Source organism: Crotalus tigris, unplaced genomic scaffold (genome assembly GCF_016545835.1).
Source record: "Crotalus tigris isolate CLP2741 ecotype Arizona unplaced genomic scaffold, ASM1654583v1 scf7180000021566.449902, whole genome shotgun sequence".
Classification (NCBI taxonomy): domain Eukaryota; kingdom Metazoa; phylum Chordata; class Lepidosauria; order Squamata; family Viperidae; genus Crotalus; species Crotalus tigris.
Genome location: NW_024098568.1, coordinates 194,291 through 218,636, shown reverse-complemented (window position 1 = coordinate 218,636; position 24,346 = coordinate 194,291). Strand labels below are relative to the sequence as shown.

At 42.3% G+C, this 24,346-nt stretch overlaps 1 protein-coding gene across 2 annotated transcripts in view; it reads right to left on the bottom strand.

Moving 5' to 3' along the window:
• HNF1B (HNF1 homeobox B) overlaps positions 1-24,346 on the bottom strand; it is a 101,427-nt gene that overhangs the window by 51,006 nt on the left and 26,075 nt on the right. Inside the window, exons 2-4 of one of the 2 annotated variants that reach the window (XM_039318805.1) lie at positions 12,710-12,909; positions 5,921-6,185; positions 1,329-1,567 (exon numbers count right to left, since the gene is read on the bottom strand). In XM_039318805.1, the coding sequence (XP_039174739.1) occupies positions 1,329-1,567; positions 5,921-6,185; positions 12,710-12,909 (704 nt within the window). The remainder of the gene's footprint in view (positions 1-1,328; positions 1,568-5,920; positions 6,186-12,709; positions 12,910-24,346) is intronic. The other variant, XM_039318806.1, reaches the window with a different exon arrangement.

The window sequence follows — 24,346 nt, the reverse complement described above, 5'->3', positions numbered from 1 at the left end:
TGCTGTTGGCTATTTTTGTAGCTGGCTGTTTTATTCAGCCTGTGTTAACATCTTCGTTCAACTGTTTACCATTATTCCAAAATCTCTTTCTTCAACAATCATCGAAACAAGAAGGAGAACGTCAGAAGTTGGCTGGGGATACAATTTTCAAGAAAAACAACAATATCTTTAAGGGGGGGGAAACTAAAGAGGAGAAGAAAGCTTCCGAACTGGGGAACATCTCAGTAGAAACAAAAGGCAGATTATGTGTTAGGAGGCCGGAAAAACTATATCAGCAAGAGAGAATGAACTAGGAACCAGGGGTAGGCAACCTTGGCTCTTTTATGACTCGTGGACTTCAACTCCCAGAATTCCTGAGCTGGCATGGCTCAGCATGGAAACCTCTCCCTTTCTCCTCAGCATGGCTGACTCAGGAATTCTGGGAGTTGAAGTCCATGAGTCATAAAAGAGCCAAGGTTGCCTACCCCCAAACTAGATGCTAGAACAGAGCTTCTCCACATAATACAGGCAGTTCTCAACTTACAACAGTTCATTTAGTGACTGTTCAAAGTTACAGCACTGAAAAAAGTGACTTATGACCAATTTTTACACTTGTGACTGTTGCAGCATCCCCCTGGTCACCTGATCAAAATTTGGATGCTTGGCAACTGGCTCGTACTTATGATTGTTGCTGTGTCCTGGGGTCATGTGATCCCCTTTCGTGACCTTCTGACAATCAAAGTCAACGGGGAAGCCAGATTCACTTAACAACCGTGCTACTATCTTAACAACTGCTGTGATTCGCTTAACAACCGTGGCAAGAAAGGTCGTAAAATGAGACAAAATTCACTTAACAACAGTCTTGCTTAGCAGCAGAAACTTTGGGCTTCATTGTGGTTGTAAGTTGAGGACTACCTGTACAGGTAGTTGTTAAATGAATTTTCCCCCATTTTATGACCTTTCTTGCCACAGTTGTTAAGTGCATCACAGCAGTTGTTAAGTTAGGAACACGGTTGTTGAGTGAATCTGGCTTCCCCCCATTGACTTTGCTTGTCAGAAGGTCGCAAAAGGGGATCACACGACCCTGGGACACGGCAACCATCATAAATGTGAGTCAGCTGCCAGGCATCCAAATTTTGATCACGTGGCCATGGGGATTCTACAACAGTTGTAAGTATGAAAAACAGTCATAAGTCGCTTTTTTCAGTGCCATTGTAACTTTGAACAGTCACTAAATGAACTGTTGTATGTCGAGAACTGCCTGCAGTGTGTTCTAGCACCTGCCGCTTGTAAAAAGGGTAACCACGTCTGACCTCTTTTGCAAACAGGAGATACTAACTCTGACTTACCTGGCATTTTGCTGGGCGGAGAAGAGCTGGGCTGAGCGTGGTGCGGTGACCCATGGGACAGCAAGAGGTTCATGGTGTGAGGCTGACCCGTACTGTAGGCATCCATGGCGAGCTTTTGCCGAAAAGCTTCTTCTTTCCTCCGGTTTGCAAACCAGTTGTAGACGCGGACTTCTGTGACCAGATTTGAACCCAAGCCATGTGCTTTAGAGGGTGACACACCCCGCTGGAGGCATTCTGCCCTAGAGGAGAGAATTAAGCAAATTCCTAGAGAAAGGTTGGTTGGACCCCCATGTTGGACTAACACAGGAGGAGAACTTGCTAAGAACATTACCAGGTTAAAAAATTGGTCTAACTAGCTCAATATTAATAAGAATAGAATAGAGTAGAGTAGAGTAGAGTGGAGTAGAGTGGAGTAGAGTGGAGTGGAGTGGAGTGGAGAGGAGTAGAGTAGAGTAGAGTAGAGTGGAATGGAATAGAATAGAATAGAATAGAATAGAATAGAATAGAATAGAATAGAATAGAATAGAATAGAATAGAATCTTTATTTAAAATAGAATAGAACAGAACAGAACAGAACAGAATAGAATCTTTAGATAGGATAGGATAGGATAGGATAGGATAGGATAGGATAGGATAGGATAGGATAGGATAGGATAGGATCTTTACTGAGAATGGACTGGACTGGACTAGACTAGACCAGACTACACTAGACTAGACTAGACTAGACTAGACTAGACTAGAATAGAATAGAATAGAATAGAATAGAATAGAATAGAATAGAATAGAATCTTTATTGTCACTTTAAATGTACACTAATCAGCATACATGAAAATGAAATTTTGTTGCATTGAGCTCACAAAAAAATACCATTATGCATATATCCACACATACACGCATATAAGACACAGAGAAACATCACTGCCTAGTTTGGAATGTATACAGATGCATGGTGGGGGGAGAAAAAGAATCCTGTGAATTTACAAGACAGATAGAATAAGGAACAAAGCTGTTACAGAATCTAGTAGTTCTGCTATAAACACTTCGAAACCTCCTCCCAGAGGGGAGCAGTGTTATTGTTATTCTGATTTGCAGCAACTCTCTATGATTTTTGGCCAAAAATGAAAAGTCTAAAACAAGAATGTAGGCATTGAATTAGGAATTATTTGTATGCAAGAATACTCCCTACCCCAAGAGCCTGTCCTCACATCCCCAGGACTGCAGTAACAGAATTCAGTAACTATTTTCACATGATGTGTCTGCATGATACTGGTTTCATCTCATCCTCAAGTCACAGCTGAAGCAGATGGGCTAACATTTATTTTATTTAAATAAGTAGGTAATGATGCCTAATTAAAGCACAGCTCTCAAGATTTATTTTATTTATTTTTCTCCCACCTTTATTACTTTATAAGTAACTCAAGATAGGGAACGTGTGTAAAACTCCTTGTTTCTCCTATTTTCCGTGCAACAATAATCCTGTGAGGTGGGTTGAGCTGAGAGAGGGACTGGCCCTAAGTCACTTAGCTGGCTTTCGTGCCTAAGACAGGACTAGAACTCACTATCTCCTGGTGATTGTTCACATTCTAACACTTGATTAGAAACATTTCTGAATTTCTTTTGGGTTGGAATCAGTGGAGAAAGTCACAAAAAGACCAATATTGCAATAAATTCCAGAAGACAGAATTCCTCTCAGGCCTAAAAGGAAGGATAAGCATAAGTGTGAAGTTTAATTTACAGGCTGCTTTTCTTGCCATTGATTCTGCCCTGCGTTGTGGATACCGTATATTCCGGCGTATAAGATGACTTTTGAGAGCATTGAAACAGGCGCCGAACTCGGGGGTCGTCTTATACGCTGGAATTAATGGTAGTTTCCGGCATATAAGACGACTTTCTAGGCATGCAACTCGGCATCGATCGTCTTGCAACTCGGCATCGAAGTCGGGGGTCGTCTTATACGACGGGTTGCCCTGTATGCCGGAATATATGGTATTTCAGATTCATCCTTTCTAAGGTGTGGGATACAGGTACTTATTTACCACAGCTCACTTAATGACTTACAACAGTCCATTTAATGACCGTTCAAAGTTACACTGGCACTGACAATTTTTCACACTTATGACCGTTGCAGCATTCCCATGGTCATGTAATCAAAATTCAGATACTTGGCAACTGTCTCATATTGATGATGCTTGCAGTGTCCTGGGATCATGTGACCCCCTTTTGCGACCTTCTGACAAGCAAAGTTAATGGAAAACCCAGATTCACTTAACAACCTTGTAACTAATTTCAGAACTGCCGTAATTCACTTAACGAATGTGGCGAGAAAAGTTGTAAAATGGGGCAAAATTCACTTAACAAATTTCTCACTGAACAACATACATTTTTTGGCTCAATTGTGATCGTACGTTGAGGACTACCTCTATTTCTGAGAAGGTTAACCTCTAAAGCCCTGGTGGCACAGTGGTTAGAACGCAGTATTGTAGGCAAATTCTGCCCACAGCCAGGAGTTCGATCCTGAGCGGCTCAAGGTTGACTCAGCCTTCCATCCTTCCAAAGTCGGTAAAATGAGGACCCAGATTGTTGGGGGCATTCTGCGGACTCAGTACACTGCTTAGAGAGGAGTATAAAGCACTGTGAAGCAGTATATAGGTCTATGTACTATTGCTACTGCTATTTTTTAGCCTCCATAATTTGGACCGTTCTGGGATCCTTTCATCAGGATTGTTTGATCAAGCAAAGCAGAGCGGGAATTTAATTTTTAAAAATGAACTTAAAAATAACATTTAAAAAACTCAAATGGAATCTCAAATAGATGGCAGCCAAATCATTTGTGAATTAGAACTTGCAAGGAATGATTAAAAAAAAAAGTTAAGATGTTTTGGCAGGTAGTTGAGGCTCACATGTTTTTTTTTATCTGCGTGGTGGTGACACATATTAAGGGCAAGAGGGGTCAGCTACATGATTGTGAGTACCAGCTTGACATTTTTTGACTCCTCCTGCAAATGCCCCCCCCCCAAAATCTTCCCTTACTAAAAGCGCATGGCCTTATTGTTAATCAAAGTTGGTCAAATTCATTTAATCGGACCTTGCACTTAGTTTATGGTACGTTAGCTGCTTCTTTTAAAGCAGGACTTTTAAATCAGTTGCTCTAAGATGTGGAATAATCTCCTAGCCAATACACACACACACACACACACACACACACACACACACACACAGAGGTACATTCAGTCCTCGCACTTAACAACTATGAGTAGTGTGTATGGAGATTCTCAGTCATCCAGGTCATGGTTGTCCCAAAGGAGGCAACTGTACTTTATTTTTTGAAGATATTTCACTTTTCATCAAGAAGCTTCTTCAGCTCTGACTTCCCCACTATCCAGTCAGAAGCTTCTTGGATGAGAAGAGAAAAAAGAGAAAAAAGAAAGTCCAATTGCCTCCTGAAAAAGCACCTTTGGGACAACTATGAGTAAGAGGTAGGTTTTGGCAAAACTGTCGTAAAACGCACTCGTGTGACCGTGGGATGGTGCAAACAATCATCAATCTGGCTGTTTTGCCAAGTGCCCCAAATTCAGTCACCTGACTCTGGAAGGGACCCAAATGTCTGAACTTTGGAACTAGGCCCTAAGTAGCCCTAAGGTCGATCCAGTGTGACTTCAAATGGTCATATCATGTCAAGGATTACCTGTACTCAAAGCCTGCACAAATTGTGACCACCATATTGAACAAATTCAGTGAAGCAATTATTCTCTTGATCTTGTTAAGCTTCCAGTGGAGGTTGGGAAACTGTCAGCTAGGCTGGAAGAAGGAGTCAAGTGAGGGTCTAGCTTAGATTCCTTGCACAGCCGCAAGTGGCATAAACGTGACCTCCCCCCAAGAACCACAAAGCCTATCTGGTCATTCCCAGGGGAAGGCAAGCAGTCTGGGGAGATTCTTGTAACATAGGTAGAAGCCAATAGAGTTGTTTATTTCAGCTATTTGCAAGTGACTCTGATTGCTCATGCCTGGTAGTGTTATGCTTCCTTTAATGGCAAGTGCAGACTCAAATTGTGCTGACCTCTTACACAGAGAGAGAGAGAGAGGGAGGGAGAGAGAGAGAGAGAGAGAAAGAGACAGACAGACAGACAAAGATAGAGAGAGACAGAGAGAGAAAGACAGTGAGACAGAAAGAAAGAGACAGACAGGGACAGAAGAGAGAGAGATAAACAGAGAGAGAAAGACAGACAGACAGAGAAAGATAGAGAGAGACAGAGAGAAAGACAAGAAAAGACAGAAAGAAAGAGACAGACAGAGACAGAGAAGAGAGAGAGATAAACACAGAAAGACAGAGAAAGATAGACAGAGACAAAGAGAGAGAGAGAGAGAGAGAGAGAGAGAGAGAGAGAGAGAGAGAGAGAGAGAGTTGTTTGCTTAGTTAGATGGTGAGGATAGCAGGTTCTTTTCCCTTTGACCCAGAACACGCTACACCCTTCACACAATAGAGATTTTGGTTTGGAACAACAAAAGCTGCAATCTCTGCCAACAAGCTGTGAGTGATTTGATGCAGCAGCAGAAGGGGAAAAAAAAATCTCTTTTGTCCAGAGTTTTTTTACCTGTTGCATTCCTCTACCAAGGCTTCCCTCTCTTCCTTGCTGGGGTTCTTTTGCCGGTCGTAGGCCTGGTACAAGATCTGCTGGGAAGCAGGACCCCACTTAAAGCGATTGCGTCTCATCTTCTTGCTGGGTGTTTCAGCACAAGAGTCGTCTATCTGGCCCACACCCTGGTTTTGCTGGTTAAATTCTGGAAAGAGAAACAGCAGCTGATCTTGACTGCCTTTTTCTGTCATATTTCCAGAACCCTGGACTGTCTGGTTGAATTCTGAAAGAGAAAGGAGTAGATTTTTCATTGGGCCTGTCAATAGGGCTGTGCAACACACACCTGTAGGAAGAGATTCAGTTGACTTTAAGGAACGTCTCAGGGCAAGAGAACCAGGTTTCTTTGCCTGTATGGTTGGATTCAACCAGAGGTCTTCAAACTGGGCCCTTTTATGACTTGTGGACTTCAACTCCCAGAATTCCTCAGCCAGCATGCTTGGCTGAGGAATTCTGGGAGTTGAAGTCCACAAGTCATAAAAGGGCCCAGTTTGAAGACCCCTGGGTTCAACCATCCGCTAGGCCAGGGGTCCCCAACCTGTGGCCTATTGGGAATTGGGCTGCGGAAGAGGTGGGCCGTTGCACACGGGCGCTCACACAGCTCAATTTGCATGAGCACCGGGCTGGCTCATGTGCACATGCACACACAGCTCAAGTTGTGCAAGTCGAGCTGCACGTGCGTGCCAGCCCATCGCTCACATGGCCCAGTTCCCCTCTCAGCCCCCCCCCCCAGCGGGGAGCCAAGCCACAAAGGTTGGGGACTGCAGCTCTAGGCCAGGGATCCCCAACCCCCAGGCTGCAGCATGCTAGCAACCGAGCTGCACAAGCAAGCAAAACTCCATCTGCGAGATGCAGGCAGCACACAAAACCATGCCCCCTCCGGTCCGCGGAAAAACCTCTCTCCACGTAACCAGTCCTGGTGCCCAAAAGGTTGGGGACCTCTGCTCTAGGCTGTCTTTTCCATGCCCATTTTTTAAGGTTGCACTATCTGAGGTGCAAAAATCTGGACCGTCATGAGATGGGAGCCAAGCATTAGAGGTTTCTACCTCTCTTTGGTTTTTCATCTAGCAGTTGTTTAGATTTTTTTGCTATGATGACAGACATTGGCAGTTGCGTCAATAGGAAGATGACTTTCTCTCAGTGTAAACAAACGTCAACCAGGAAGCGAACAGAAATAGCCACTGGAATCTCGAAAAAGTCAATACAGGGAGTCTTTGATTTACAACTATTCATTTAGTGACTGTTGAAATATTTATTCCAACAAGCCAAATTCAGTAGGGGACTCTGTGGTTGTTAAGTGAATCTGGCTTCCTCCATTAATTTTTACTTGTCAGAATTTGGCTGGGAAGGTTGCAAATGGCAATCACATGACCCCAAAACAGTGCAACTGTCATAAGTACATGCCAGTTGCCAAGCACAGAAATTTTGATCATGTGACTCCAGGGATCCTGCGATGGTCATAAGTATGAGGACTGGTCATAAGTCACTTTTTCCAGTGCCATTGTAACTTGATCCCATTTGGTATAGTAGTAGTAGTAGTAATAATAATAATAATAATAATAATAATAATAATGTTGGAAGGGACTTAGAGATTATCTAGTCCAACCCCCTACTCAGGCAGGAAACCCTATACCATTTCAGACAAATGGATGTCCAGTCTCTTCTTAAAACTTCCAGCGTTGGAGCATTCACAACTTCTGGAGGCAGGTTGTTCCACTGATTAATTGTTCTGTCAGGAAATTTCTCCTTCGTTCTAGATAGCTTCTTTCTTTGGTTAGTTTAGTGACAACCAGTTTGGTCTAGTGCAGGGGTAGGCAACCTTGGCCCTTTTATGACTCGTGGACTTCAACTCCCAGAATTCCTGAGCCAGCCATGCTGAGGAGAAAGGGAGAGGTTTCCATGCTGAGCTATATTGGCTCAGGAATTCTGGGAGTTGAAGTCTACAAGTCATAAAAGAGCCAGCTGGATGACTTTGGGCCAATCACCAGGAGAGTGAGAATTCTAGCCCCACCTTAGGCTTGTAAGCGAGCTAGATGACTTTGGGCCTGTCAATCCAAATTTTGATCACATGACCATGGGGATGCTGTGACAGTTGCCAGTGTGGGAGGACCAGTTATAAGTTGCTTTTTCAGAGCAGTTTTAACTTTGAATAGTCACTAAATGAAAGGTTATAAGTCAAAGACTACTGAAACTGTTTTACAGTTAAAAACTCTTAAGACTGACATATTAGAAAGCAAAACGGTGATCAAAGAATCTGCGATATTCTCCAGTGTTAGAGAGAAACGGAAATCCATAACACAACAAACCAATAAAAACCACATAACACAGACTAATAAGCTGCTTTGGGTGATACTCTGAATGAATAATACAGAGGCTTTATCAGGCATCGGAGAATGTCAGATATGATTTTTAAAAAGCAAGTTGCTGTATAGGGAGTAAGAAGCCCCCATATGACTGTCTCTGATCATAACTTTGAGCAGGGGTCTTCAAACGTGGCCCTTTTATGACTGGTGGACTTCAACTCCCAGAATTCCACGTGTGCCAGGCACGTGTGCCTGGCTGAGGAATTCTGGGAGTTGAAGTCCACCAGTCATAAAAGGGCCACATTTGAAGACCCCTGGCTTAGAGCCATTTTGGTCAAGTGGTGAAGGCACCAGGCTAGAAACCAGGAGCCGGTGAGTTCTAGTTCCGCCTTTGGCAGGAAGCCATCTGGGCAGCCTTAGGCCAATCAGTCTCCCTCAGCCCAAGGAAGGATGCAAGGGTACATCACTTCTGAATTCTTGCCAAGTAAACTGCAGGGATCTCACCAGGCAGCTGCCAGGAGTCAATATTGAGTCAAAGGCATGCACACACACACACACACACACACACACACACACACACACACACACACACACACTTCAAATGGGAGAGAAAAGTGTGCCTGGCTGAGGAATTCTGGGAGTTGAAGTCCACAAGTCATAAAAGGGCCAAGTTGAAAAACCCCTGTCTTAAATCTAACAAACAAAATGGAGGCTGGCTGAGGAATTCTGGGAGTTGAAGTCCACCAGTCATAAAAGGGCCACATTTGAAGACCCCTGGCTTAGAGCCATTTTGGTCAAGTGGTGAAGGCACCAGGCTAGAAACCAGGAGCCGGTGAGTTCTAGTTCCGCCTTTGGCAGGAAGCCATCTGGGCAGCCTTAGGCCAGTCAGTCTCCCTCAGCCCAAGGAAGGATGCAAGGGTACATCACTTCTGAATTCTTGCCAAGTAAACTGCAGGGATCTCACCAGGCAGTTGCCAGGAGTCAATATTGAGTCAAAGGCATGCATACACACCAAATGGGAGAGAAAAGTGTGCCTGGCTGAGGAATTCTGGGAGTTGAAGTCCACAAGTCATAAAAGGGCCAAGTTGAAAATCCCATCTTAAATCTAACAAACAAAATGGAGGCTGGCTGAGGAATTCTGGGAGTTGAAGTCCACCAGTCATAAAAGGGCCACGTTTGAAGACCCCTGGCTTAGAGCCATTTTGGTCTAGTGGTGAAGGCACCAGGCTAGAAACCAGGAGACGGTGAGTTCTAGTTCCGCTTTTGGCAGGAAGCCATCTGGGCAGCCTTAGGCCAGTCAGTCTCCCTCAGCCCAAGGAAGGATGCAAGGTACATCACTTCTGAATTCTTGCCAAGTAAACTGCAGGGATTTCTCCAGGCAGTTGCCAGGAGTCAACATTGAGTCAAAGGCATGCATACACACCAAATGGGAGAGAAAAGTGTGCCTGGCTGAGGAATTCTGGGAGTTGAAGTCCACAAGTCATAAAAGGGCCAAGTTGAAAATCCCATCTTAAATCTAACAAACAAACTGGAGGCTGGCTGAGGAATTCTGGGAGTTGAAGTCCACCAGTCATAAAAGGGCCACGTTTGAAGACCCCTGGCTTAGAGCCATTTTGGTCTAGTGGTGAAGGCACCAGGCTAGAAACCAGGAGACGGTGAGTTCTAGTTCCGCTTTTGGCAGGAAGCCATCTGGGCAGCCTTAGGCCAGTCAGTCTCCCTCAGCCCAAGGAAGGATGCAAGGTACATCACTTCTGCATTCTTGCCAAGTAAACTGCAGGGATTTCTCCAGGCAGTTGCCAGGAGTCAACATTGAGTCAAAGGCATACGCACGCACGCGCGCGCACTCTCACGCACACATACACACACAAACTTCAAATGGGAGAGAAAAGTATCAGCTGGATCTAAGAAAATGACTACAGGCAATCCTTGACTTACAATTGTTTGCTTAGTGGTTACAGTATTTGAAGTTACAACAGTAGCTGCCCAGAGCTACTTATCAACCGGATTTCAAACACACACACACACACACACACACACACAAATTGTCATGCGATCACATTTGAGGCACTTATCAACCAGACTGCATTTATCGTTGTTTGCAGTCTCAATCATGTGACCATGATTTAGGATGCTTTTGCCCAGAAACCAACATTTTATAGGTAGTCCTTGACTTATCACAATTCATTTAGTGACTGTTCAAAGTTACCATGGCACTGATAAAAGTGACTTCCCTCCCTTTCCTTCTCTTCCCTCTCCTCCCTCCCTTATTCCTTCCTTCTCCCTTCCCTTCCCTCCCTCCCCTCCCTCCCTTTCCTCCTTGTACTCTTCTTTCTTCCTTCCTTCCTTTCTTCCCTACTCTCCCCTTTCCTCCCTTCCTTATCCTCCTTCCTTTCCCCTCCCTTCCCTCCCCTCCCTCCCTTTCCTCCTTGTACTTCCTTCCTTCCTTCCTTCCTTCCTTCCTTCCTTCCTTCCTTCCTTCCCTGCTTTCCTTCCTTCCCACTCTTCTTTTCCTCCTTCCTTCTCCCTCCCTTCCCTTCTCCCTCTTCTCCTTGTACTCTTTTTCCTTCCTTCCTTCCTTCCTTCCTTCCTTCCTTCCTTCCTTCCTTCCTTCCTTCCTTCCCTGCTTTCCTTCCTTCCCCCTCTTCCTTTTCCTCCTTCTCCCTCCCTCCCTTCCCTTCTCCCTCTCCTCCTTGTGCTCTTTTCCCTTCCTTCCTTCCTTCCTTCCTTCCTTGCTTCCCTTCCTTCCCCCTCTTCCTTTTCCTCCTTCCTTCTCCCTCTCTCCCTTCCCTTCACTCCCTCTCCTCCTTGTACTCTTTTTCCTTCCTTCCTTCCTTCCTTCCTTCCTTCCTTCCTTCCTTCCTTCCTTCCTTCCTTCCTTCCCTCCCTCCCTCCCTCCCTCCCTCCTTCCTTCCTTCCTTCCTTCCTTCCTCCCCTCTACTTCCCTTCTCTTCTTTCTCTCTGCCTGACCTCTTCTCCCTTCCTTTCCCCTCCCCTCTCCATCTGACCTAGGAATACCCCAGAGATTCAACAGAAAAGCTTATTTGGGACAAGAAAATTGCACTTGTGGGGAAAGCTGACATTTCTAAATGCACCTTTTTCTGCTGCTGATAAAAACCAAGAAGCTGGTTTACAAAAGAGGGGGGGGGACTGGCTGGGAGGTGGAGAGCTGATACGTGCAACCCTGCCTCAAACTCATCCATCAAAGCAATGATGATTAGACTATGCAACACCTTGTGGTATCTCACACTCCCGCTTAAATCCTAAACCATAAAAAAAAAGTCAACAAGTTTATCTTTGGATGTGCAAGACTGTGGCCAGCTCACTGGATCACTTTGTCCTGACCACATTGTTCCCCCAAGGAGAGCCGGCTGCATTTGGCACAATAGCCCATTCGGCTTTATCCATCATTTGGAGACAAATTTCTAAAAAGGAAATCTCCCTTCTACTATTCTGCAAGGTAAGAAAAGAAATGGGAAAAGGGACAGGGAGAAAAAGACAGCTTCCAAAGTTAAACAATCTCTAAGTTCCAAGAATTGAGGGTCAGTCTGATGTGCAGGTAATCTTCGACTTGCAACAGTTCATTTAAATGTAACTTGGAAGTTACAGCTGTCATGGCACTGAAAAACGTCACTTATAGCTATTTTTCACACTTACGACCATTGCAGCATTCCCCTGATCAAAATTCAGACTGTTGGCAACTGGCTCATATTTATGACGGTTGCAGCCTCCTGGGGTCATGTGATCCCCTGCAAACCGCTGACAAAAAGCCATATTCACTCCAAAACTGTGCTAGTAACAACTGCAGTGATCCTCTTAACAACTGTGGTGAGAAAGGTCATAGAATGGGGCCAGGCTCACTTAACAGCTGTCTTGCTTTGCAACAGAAATTTGGGGCGGTCGTAAGTCAGGGACTCTGTGTAAAATCAACTTCGGAGTTTCCTTCACTGAGAAGCATTCCATCTTCATGTCTGGAGAGCATCCATCGAAAGAGACTGACAGGGGATCTGTGCCCACACATACGTAGAGGCAGTCCTCCACTTACGATAGTTCATTTAGTGACCGTTCAGAGTTACAACGGCACTGGAAAATGTGACTTATGACCATTTTTCACACTCACGACCAGCATGCCCACAATCAGAATTTGGACTTTTAGCAACTGGAATGCATTTAAGATGGTCGCAGTGTCCTGGGATCGTGTGATCAACTTTTGCAACCTTCTGACCAGCAACGTCAATGGGAAACCAGATTTACTTAACGACCAGGTTACTAATGTAGCAATTGCGGTGGTTCACTTAACAACGGTGGCAGGAAAAGTCAAAAAATGGGGCAAAACTCACTTAACAAATGTCTCGCTTAACAACAGATATTTGGGGCTCAGTTGTGGTCGTAAGTCGAGGACTACCTGTATAACATCCATCCCAACCTCTCAAACCATAGTGTTACTTACGCCGGAGGATCTCTCTCTGTTTCCGGACATACCACGTATAAAGGGCTGCCCGCTTCTGCGTTTTCATCGGCGTCCCCTTGTTGAGATGCTGGGAAAGGTGCGACTGATTCAGTCCAGTGACATCCACCACCTCTCTTTGGGGGATGTTGTGTTGTTGCATGTAGCCCTTGATCATCTTTGCAGCTCGCCAAGGGTCTTCACTAAAAAGAAGGAAAGATTTCTAGTTAGTGTTTAGTCAAGGAGAGATGTAGAAGGAACAGGACACTGAAGCATGTCAGGCAACTAGAAAACCAGGAGGAGGGGATTGGGCACATGGAAGAGGAATTAAAGTTGCTTCTTCTATTCCTCCATCCATGAAAGTGTGTGTGTGTGTGTGTGTGTGTGTGTGTATAAAATTATTTGAAAATGACTACAGAGTCATAGAATCAGAGACAGCCACTTTGGTCTAGTTTGGAGATTCTCAAACTTGGTCCTTTTATGACTTGTGGACTTCAACACCCAGAATTCCTCAGCCAGCATGCCTGACTGAGGGATTCTGGGATTTGAAGTCCACAAGTCATAAAAGGGCCAAGTTTGAAGACCCTTGGTCTAGTGGTTAAGGCACCAGGCTAGGAACCAGGAGACTCTGAGTTCTAGTCCTGCCCTAGCCATGAAAGCCTGCCAGGTAATCCTGGGCCAATCACCAGGAGACGGTGAGTTCTAGTTCTACTTTAGCACCTTGGAAAGAGAGCAGAGAAGAGCAACAAAGATGATTAGGACACTGGAGGCCAAAACATATAAAGAACGGTTGCTGGAGTTGGGTATGTCTAGTCTAGTGAAAAAAAGGACTAGGGGTGACATAGCCATTTTCCAATATTTGAAGGGCTGCTACAGAGAAGAGGGGGTCAGCTTATTCACCCAAGCACCTGAAGGGAGGACAAGAAGCAGTGAATGGAAAGTAATCAAGAGAGAACTAAGGAGAAAATTCCTGATAGTTTGGAACAATTTATCCATAGAATAGCTTGCCTCCAGAAGTTGTGGGTGCTCCATCACTGTAGGTTTTTAAGAAGAGACTAGACAACCATTTGCCTGAAATGCTACAGGGCAGTGGTGGCGAACCTATGGCACGGATGCCAGAAGTGGCACTCAAAGCTCTTTCTGTGGGCACGTGCGCCGTCGCCCCAGTCCTAGGCCTTCAGCTGAGTTTTATAAAACCTTTTCGCTTTACGCCTCAGCTGCCGTGTGCAAAAAAAAAAAAAGGTTCAATCAATCGGTCAATTTCAACTTCTCGCGGGGAAAAAAAAAGATCTTGCAAAGTTGGAATTGATTGATTGAACTTTTTAGTCCCGTCCAGTCTGCTGTTACCATCGCAGCCACGCTCACCCAATGGGCCACACCCAGCCAATGAGCCACACCCACCTGGCACCCAACAATGCATAAATGGGTTTTAGGTTGCAGTTTGGGCACTCGGTCTCTAAAAGGTTCGCCATCACTGCTATAGGGTTTCGTACTTGTGCAGGGGGTTGGATTAGAAGACCTCCAAGGTCCCTTCAAATTCAGTTATTCTGTTATTCTTAGTGATAACAGCTTGTTGGGTGACTTTGGGCCAGTCCCTCTCGCTCTCAGCCCAACCCACCTCATAGGATTGTTGTTGTGAGGAAAATAAGAGGAAGAAGGTCTGTTGGATATGTTTGCCTTGAGTTATTTGTAAATAAATAAATACATAAAAATAAAGGCAGAATACAAATGAATAAATATAGCTGGAAGGGACCTTGGAGGTCCTCTAATCTAACCCCTGCTCAGGGCAGAAGACCAAGCAAATTGTGGTCCAATCTTTTCTGAAAAGCCTCCAATGATGGAACACCCACAACTTCTGGAGGCAAGTCGTTCCACTGATTAATTGTTCTTACTGTCAGGAAATTCCACCTTAGTTCCAGACTGGATCTCCATTTAACAAGCTTCCACCCACTGTTTCTTGTCCTGCCTGCAGGTGCTCTGGATAATAAATTATGAGGGCCTTGGAATAAAATTACTTACAACCTGTACTTGCACTTAAAACTCTTGCACCACCCCCACAGTCATGGGATTGCAAGCCAGATAATCGGCAACCGGCTCACATTTTATGATTGCTTGCAGCAGCATGTGGTCACATGATTGCAATTTGCAACCTGGTTTCCAGAAAAAAAAAGCATCCATTTGGGAAGCTGGATTTGCTTAACAACCATATTATTTGCCTAACCATCATGATATAAATTGTTGTAAAATCAGATCCAATTGATTTCATGCAAAAACTTACAACAGAAATCATGGTCCCAGTTGTAGGAGATTACCTGTATAATGGAAGTTCATGGACAAAATCTATGTATGTCTAGATCTACTAAATCTGCTAATCTACTAAATCTAATTCTATTACATTTACTAAAATCTACAAAGATCTAGATCTTACTATTACCGTACTATGAATAATACTAGATCTAGGATCTAGCTCTATTAAAAACTGCTAAGAGTCGATACCAACTTGATGGTGCATAATCCATCAGCAATGGAATCCACCATGAAGGAAACATTTATAATCTGCAAACTCAGAGCACTAAAAGACAAACCAAGAATTCATTTGATAGTAGTGGTTGTCTTCGGCTAATTAAATTAGACTTTGTGAAGTGTGCAAGTCCTATTACAAAGTCATTTGGGTATTAAATTTTGTATAATTAATTATAGCACTACGTGGAAAAATGGTTTTAGATTTATGTCTCTAATTAAATTGAATATTGGTTAATTTTTATTGAAATTAAATATTTAATTAAACAATTTAATTTAATTTTAATTAAATATTTAATCAATTTTTATCTAACAAGTTGATAGACCACCCAACTCCATCATGGCTCTGTGTTGAGTACAGCACGAAAGAATAAAAATAAAATAATATAAAGCCAGGGAGGGAGGGAGGGAAGGACATAGGAGGGGAACTGTGGGAGTGAGGAAGGCAGGAAGGGAGGCGAAGAGAAACGAAGAAGAAATAAAAGGGAAGAAGGACAACGGAAAGGAAAGGAAAAGAAAGGAAAGGGAAAGGAAAGGAAACCCAAATACCACACATACATTAATACTAAAAACCAACAACAGAATTTTATATTTGCAGCTTTTATTGAAATGCCTTAAAGCAGTGGTTCTCAACCTGTGGGTCGGGACCCCATTTGGGGTCCAATGACCATTTCACGGGGGTCGCCAAACAACACAGTCCGCCATTTTTTCCCCCTTTTCCTTAGCTGCGCTACTCCCTTTTATTCTATTGGCTTTTGAAAGCCAATAGAATAGACTCTCTTGAATAGAGTCTAATTCTATTGGCTTTCAAAAGCCAATAGGAATTGTCCAGGCTGTCTCTGCCCTGCTGAGCCCGCCAAAAGTCCCATTCTGCAAACGGTGCTGCACCAGTTGAGTAGTCCTCGACTTACGACCGGTTGAGTAGTCCTCGACTTACGACCGGTTGGGGGTCGCGGCATTAAAAAGGTTGAGAACCACTGCCTTAAAGTGAAGGCAAAGAGGCAAACATGCCTCCATCTCTGAGCAGGGGGACTAGAGCAGAGGTCCACAACCTTTTGGGCACCAGGGACCGGTTCTGTGGAGAGAGGTTTTTCCGTGGACTGGAGGGTGCGTGTTTTTGTGTGCTGCCTGCATCCCGTGGATGGGGCTTTGCTTGTTTATGCAGACTGGTTGCTGGCATGCTGCAGCCTGGTACCGGTCCACGAACCAGGGGTTGGGGACCCCTGGACTAGAGCACAGGTGGGCAAGCTGTATCCGGAGGCCTCTGTGACCCCAACCATCACTTTCAGCATCCCTGAAGCATCCTCACCTTTTCTATTTTTCCCTTTTGGTGTGGGGAGCCACGTGGATTAAGAGCCAAAAAGGAAATGTTTAAGGCTGTAATTTCATACCTCCATTTCTCTCTCTCTCTCTTTAACCACCCCACAATTTGGTCCTACTTCCTCCATTAATGTCACAATTTCTGTGATTCATCACTTGACTGACACTTTAGGACAGTGGTTCTCAACCTTTCTAATGCTGTGACCCCATAATACAGTTCCCCATGTTGTGGTGACCCCCAAGTGGGTGTGGCCACCAATAAGAGGGAGTAGGACAGCTAGGGAAAAGGGAAAAAAATGGCGGACAGCGTGGTTTGGCGACCCCCGTGAAATGGTCATTCGACCCCAAATGGGGTCCCGACCCACAGGTTGAGAACCACTGCTTTAGGAGGAGAGCCTTTGTAGTCTATGGTGGCAAAGAAATCAAGGGGTGTCTGCCCCTTTTCTGAATAATACATTTTATTAATTAATCAGTGGAACAGCCTGCCTCCAGAAGCAGTAAATGCTCCAACGCTGGAAGTTTTTAAGAAGAGACTGGACAGCCATTTGTCCGAAATGGTGTAGGGTTTCCTGCCTGAGCAGGGGGTTGGACTAAATGACCTCCAAGGTCCCTTCCGACTTTACTACTATTACTATTACTATTAAAAGCATAAACTTCCATATGCTCAGGTAATACTGGGCATCATTTGATTTTTGACTTCACTGAAGCTTTCTGAAGCAAAATACTACCTAAATATCTCTGTCCGTCCGTCCGTCCGTCCATCCATCCGTCCGTCCGTCCGTCCATCCATCCGTCCATCCTTTCATCCATCCATCCGTCCTTTCATTCATCCATCCATCCATCCATCGAAAGTATCTATTAACAGTCCATTTATCCATCTATCTAATTTATCTTCTATCAATCAACAGTATCATCTATCCATCTCTCTTTCTTTCTCTCTCTTTCAAATTTGTTTGCTTCTTATCTCACCCTGGGGCTACTCTAGGCAGCTTATAAGAATAAAAAGGAAAAAAATGAAAAGAATGTGCACAGAAGTAAGCTAATAGAACAATAAAAATCAATAAAAAAGAACACAATATCTATAAATCCGTCATCTCTCAAAAATATCTATTATCTATCTATCCATCCATCCATCATCAACAGTATGTATGTATGTATGTATGTATGTATCTATCTATCTATCTATCTATCTATCTATCTATCTATCTATCTATCTATCTATCTATCTATCTCCCAAACTTTCTAAGCATTGTTCTTAGTTAAATAAGAGGCAGCAACTCTTAACTATTTACTCCCAGTATCTGTCTTGCCATATACGAATTAACTCAATTAACGCTCTGGCATCGTTTGTCACCTCCTACTCCCTCTCCACCAAAAAGCAAACAAAATCTCCTGTCACAATGGATGTATTAGTCACTGATAGAGACACAACATTCTTGTGTTGCTGTTGTTGCCACATATTAGTATGTCTGCTCCTCATTCAGCCATGTGTGGGCTCAGAGAGGAGATGGGAAGAAATGACAGGCCAGGTCCCGTATGAGCACAAAACCAGGGTCAACACCTTGTGTGGCTCCTGTGGACACAGTTTAGACTGGGGCCTTTTTTAAAAAAACGCAATAGTTGCCTTTCTTGCATATAGGTAGTCAGTCCCCAGTTTACAACAGTTCATTTGCAGTAGTCCTCGACTTACAACAGTTTGCTTAGTGACTGTTCGAAGCTACAACAAAACTGGAAAAAAGTGACTTATGACCAATTTTTACACTTATGACCATCGCAACATCCCTGTGATCACGTGATCAAAATTCAGATGCTTGGCAACTGACTCACATTTATGATGGTTGCAGTGTCCTGGAGTCACGTTCTGCCAAGCAAAGTCAGATTCACTTAACGACTGTGTTACTAACTTAACAACTGCAGCAAGAAAGATCATAAAATGGTGCGAAACTCACTTAACAACTGTCTCACTTAGCAATTGTGGTCATAAGTCAAGAACTGCTTGTACTCAGAGTCCTGGATCAAAGTTAGATGTTTGCTGAGTCACCGAGAGACATGTTTGCTTGCATGCTCGCTGTCACAAAAACACAAAATGGCCTTTCGAAAATGTCCCTTTGGTGTGGAAGTTTACCTGATCCCCTCTTCCCCTCTGCATTTAACCATCCTCGGAACAGCGGGTAAATAAAAACTGAGTAACATCCCCTGAGAAGTATGCCAAGAATTTATTCTCTTGGATTATAAAACCAGTGAAAACAAACAATCTAATCTGTATCTCTCTGTACACACACAAAGGAGATTCTGTTAGGCCCCAAATGCCCCACCCCCTTCACCTGCCTGTTTCCAGGGTCTTGTTTTCCCATAACGTGCATGCATCTAGGGACAAAAAAGTTAGCTTGTGTGTTGTGCTATCAGGTTCTGACCAGTGCTACAGCAGGGGTGTCCAACCTTGGCAACTTTAAGACTTGTGGACTTCAGGTTAAATTATAAAATACCTATTTGGGGGATTCCTGGACACGCAATTGAGGGAATCTCTAAGGCAGTGGTTCTCAACCTTTCTAATGCCGCGACCCCATAATACAGTTCCCCATGTTGTGGTGACCCCCAACCACTTATACATCACCGGGTGCCATGGGCGTGGCCAAAGAAAAGGGAGAAAAAATGGCGGACAGCCTTGTTTGGTGACCCCCGTGAAATGGTCATTCGACCCCAAACGGGGTCCCGACCCACAGGTTGAGAACCACTGCTCTAAGGGGATGAATTTTGAAAAAAATTCGTATAAAGAATTACTTATTTGGTTAGGTAATGATTGGCAATTAAAATCTTTAGATGTATTAAGGCAAGAAAATATTTTACAGTCATGGTTTCAATATTTACAAATAGTGGATAGGTGGACTTTAGATAAGAAAGTTGGAATAACATCAGGAGATGAAAATTTGGTAATTCAGATTAAAGATCAGAATAAGGCTCAGAATTTATAATGCGTCAATACAATTGGATTGGGAAATGGAATTGGTTAAAGATTGTATGGTTAAATGGGCTCAGAATATTCAGGAACAGATCCCATTGGATTTATGGGAGATAATTTGGACCAGAAATGTTAAATTTACACAGGCTCAAAATTTAAGGGAAAATTTTTATAACATGTTTTATAGGTGGCATTTGGATCCTAAAAAGTTGTCTTGTGTGTATCCTAATTTACAGCCTAAATGTTGGAGTTGTGGTAGTTCTGATTTTCATATTTGGTGGACTTGTAAAAATATTAAGACTTTTTGGATTATGATTTGGTGGAACATTCAAAATATTTTTAAAAGGAAGATAAAGTTTACTCCTCAACTATTTTTATTAGGGATTTTTGAGATTTTGATGTTAAAGAAACTATTTTAATGTTGAATTTAATTACAGCAGCAAGGTTATTGAGAGGTTAATATTGGAAGAAAGATTTGTTGCCTACATTAGAAGAATGGACACTTAAGGTTTCTAATTTAGCAGAAATGGCTAAAATTTCTGCTTATTTAAAGGATCATACACAAGAAAGATATATTATGGTATGGAGAAGATGGATAGATTATATTCAGATTAAATATGAAACTAAAAATTTCCATTTATTTTATGATTAAATCTTTAAAAAATAAAAAATAATAAGTATTATTTTTTTATAATAATTGTTTATATAATAATTGCTTAAAATGGATTTGTTTATAATATGTTATTAAGGTTTAAAGGGAGTTAAGGGTTAAGTATGATTTTAATTGTTATATAAATTGTTAAATTTAATTAGATTATGTTTAATATATTTGTTAAATTTAATTAGATTATGTTTAATATGCTCTGTAATACCCTGTACTTGGCTCTGGGAAGTGGGGGTGGGGGTAGGGGGGGTGGGGATGGGTGGGTTATTTTGTTAATTATTAATAAAACTTTTTAAATAAAAAGACTTGTGGACTTCAACTCCCAGAATTCCCCAGCTGGCAAAGGAAATCAGAGTAGGCAGAAAGCGTCTAAGGAAGTTCTCTTTGATTCAAGGTTCTCTCTCCTTGATTAGTTTCCATTCATTGCTTCTCCTCTTGCCTTCAGGTGCTTTAGAGAATAGGTTGAGCCCCTTGCCACAAAGTGGGGGTGTGTGTCAAGCTATTCTCCAAAGCACCTGAAGGCAGGACAAGAAGCAGCAGATGGAAAGTAATCAAGGAGAGAAGCAACCTAGAACTAAGGCAGAATTTAACCAGTGGAACGACTTGCCTCCAGAAGTTGTGGGTGCTCCATCACTGGAAGTTTTTAAGAAGAGATCAGACAACCATTTACCTGAAATGGTATATAGGGGTTTGGACTAGAAGACCTCCAAAGTCCCTTCCAACTCTATTATTCTGAAGCAAGAGAAAGAAATAGGAAACTCATTTTGTTTTGTTTATAGAAATGTTTTATTGATTTTTTTACAATAACAATCCTTAGTGCCTAGTGTACAGCATGTTGTCTTGGTTCATATATTTTGGGGGGAAAAACAATCAATAGTAGTTAATTAACAGTCAATAATAATTTCTGTAATTCCATAATTAGTATATTAATTAATAATGTATTTCTTTAATCTTCCCTTTTCCCAGTAGTATTCTCCTTCTTCAACCTTAAACTAATATCAATATTTTCAATGCATAAATGGTTAAATAAAAACATTTTTTCCATGTTTGTACAAATAATGTCCATATATAACATTTTTTCTTATCAACATTATTTTTATAAAAATACTATATTACTTATATCTCTTTACCCATCTTATTGTAAGGCCCCTTTATATCCAAAGTTATCTGTTCTTTTGCTCATGTAATACTCCATCTGGTCGAGCAGATGGTAGAGCAGTGTTTCTCAACCTTGACAATTTTAAGGCATGTGGACTTCAACTCCCAGAATTCCACAGCCAGCAATGCTGGCTGTGGAATTCTGGGAGTTGAAGTCCACATGCCTTAAAATTGTCAAGGTTGCGAAACACTGTGGTAGAGTGAATCAAATCTCTTAAATCTGTCTCTGGCCTTCTTTTTTTGCCAAGTAGCTTTCCAGGTTGATATATTCTGCTTGCCAGGAAGTTCTTGTATTTTTGTAAGTATTCTTGGGAGTGGAGAAGACAGGATGCATAGAATATATGTTTTTTATCTCCTGAACTCTAATGGTTCTCCTGGCAGTTCTATAGTCCATTTTGTTAAATCTTTTTTCTTATCCTCAGGTTTATTTTGACGTTCTGATGAATAAAGTATCTTTTCCATTTTTACTGTTATGTTAAAGTCTTGTGGGTTTTTCTTATTTGTGTTAAATTATAATTCTCTTAATTTGTAGCTTCGCTGATTAAGTTATTTTCTTCTAGTTTATGTTCTGTTATCTGACTTGTTTGTTCATTCTTTACCATCATTTTCTAAGTGTTTTTCGATTATGGGTTTAGATTAGAGATGTGCTCATTTATGTCGTCAAATTTATTTTTGATCTCCTCATGGTTTGAAGCTATTGTCATTTGTATCTGTCGTAGCATTACATACATTTCCTCCTGGAAAGTATTTGTCTTGTCCTGAAATGTTGCTTCAGGCTAGGTCCTTCAGGGGTAAGTATTAAATGTGGTTTTCTGTCATTTTTTGATAAGTATGCAATATCCATGTTGTCTCCCCCTTTCAAATAGTCCTTCTTCAGTGCCATAGTCTATAACTAGCCTTATCAAACCAGCCAAACTCAGAATCCAAACAGCCCAATTTTGTATAGTTCTTATCTTTATATATAGATTTATAATCCACTGTATTTTCAATTGTCAAGGCATAAGTAAAATCAGTATTTTATAACAGTTCTTTTATTCAGGGGTCAGTTGTCAACCAGTCAAAATTGCAATTCAGTATATTTAGCCAGTCATGGTTCTGAAAAAAGAAGCTTTTCAAAGAACTTTGAGGCTTTGTTTACCTTAAAAAATCCTTTTATTGCTACATAGCTTCGGCATGTACATAATGAAGCCAAAAACTGAATCCTCCCTCCCCCAATCACCCATAACAAAGCATAACTCACTCCTTCATTTAACAGTCATCAATCACATTCTCCAATTAGTTTGAAGTGTGACCTTTCCCTCCCATAACTCCTCTGGTTACAACTGACCTTGGAAATGCTGTACTGAAATATTGTTGTGGCTAACTATCCCCCGAGTACATACTTTCCCACCCGCTATTCTAACATTGTCTGACTTTAACTCTAGAAATAATATACAAGTTAAATAAAACATGTTTGCTTCTTCATATATGTCAAGCAAGAACATCCGATGTTAGCAGTCTTGACATAGCCACCTTGAGTCTTTCTTATAGATTCCCCCCTAAAAGATTAGCCCAGAGTCAAAGTTTTTCTTTTTCTGTAAACAATTCTTGAGATTAGACAACAGTCAGAGTACTTCTTTTTCTTCAGACTTTTTAATCTTATGGTTGGCCCAGTATGTATTCTTTCTTTGTTTCCTCCCAGCTGTCTTCTGAGGGTTATTAAAGTTCAAGGGAACAGATTATTCTTTTTTTGGCCATCTTGCCAATTTCTGAGTCAGTGTTGTTAATGTTCTATGTTATAGTTCTCCACTAGGTGTCAGTAGTTGTTTGTTTTCCAGCTTTCTCAGACAAAAATATTATTATTTATTATTATTTTTATAGTTTCATCAAAACCCTTTAAAGTATAATCTTGGCATGGTTTTTTTATTTCTAGATTTATCCAGACTGTAGTATTTTAAATTTGATTTCAATATATTTCTTTCCTCCTTAAAGATTAATTCAACGCTTCTGTCTATGGAGGAGTGGGGGTGTAGTCCCCTCCCTTCACTTTTGGAGGTTTTCTTACTTTGGGGATCTTTCCCAAGGATTTAGTTACGGAGTAGAGGAGAGAAGATCAATACTCTCACCAGTTCCAATCACTCTGTTCACCGTTGTTCTGGTTTGTGCTCTTGGACTTCAGCTGCAAGTAGCTTGGGCTAGACGCTGATGTACAGCTAGCCTTTCTCCTGTTGGGTTAGAGGGCTTCCCCCAAATCAAACAGAATGACCACCATCATTCCATGATCATCTGGGCATCCCTCTTTCTTTGTTGCCTCTCCGGGGTGACTTCAGACCCATTTAGGGTCCTCTGGCAAGACAAAATCAGCCGTGGGGTGCAGAGCTCCTCAATCCCACAGCTGTGTGCTACGGCACAAAAACCAGAAGTCTCGAACCTTCATGATTTTTATTTGGAACCTCCCAGAGACATTGGGAATCAGGCAGTATACAAATGAAATGAAATTAATTCATAATTGAAACCTTTTAAAGATATCTGACCAATTGCTTTGAAGACAAAAGGCTTTCCCAAACAAGGTTTTAGTTTGATACAGGTGGTCCTCGAGTTACAAGAGTTCATTAAGTGATCATTCGAAGTTACAACAGCACTGAAAAAAGTGACTTCTGACCATTTTTCACACAACCGTTGCAGCATCCCCATGGTCATGTGATCAAAATTCGGACGCTTGGCAATCAGTTCACATTTATGACAGTTGCCATGTCCCGGAGTCATGTGATCAACTTTTGAGACCTTCTGACAAGCAAAGTCAATGGGGGACGCCAGATTCATTCAACAACCCTGGTTACTAACTGAACAACTGCAGTGATTCATTTAACAACTGTGGCAAGAAATGGGGCAAAATTCACTTAGCAAATGTCTCGCTTAGCAACAGAAAATTGGGGCCGAGCTGTGGTTGTAAATCAAGGACTCCCTATGAGGGAAACAGTTCAAGGGAAAAATTAAAAATAAACAGGAGGAGTGCACTAAAACCAAAGAATAAACTGTG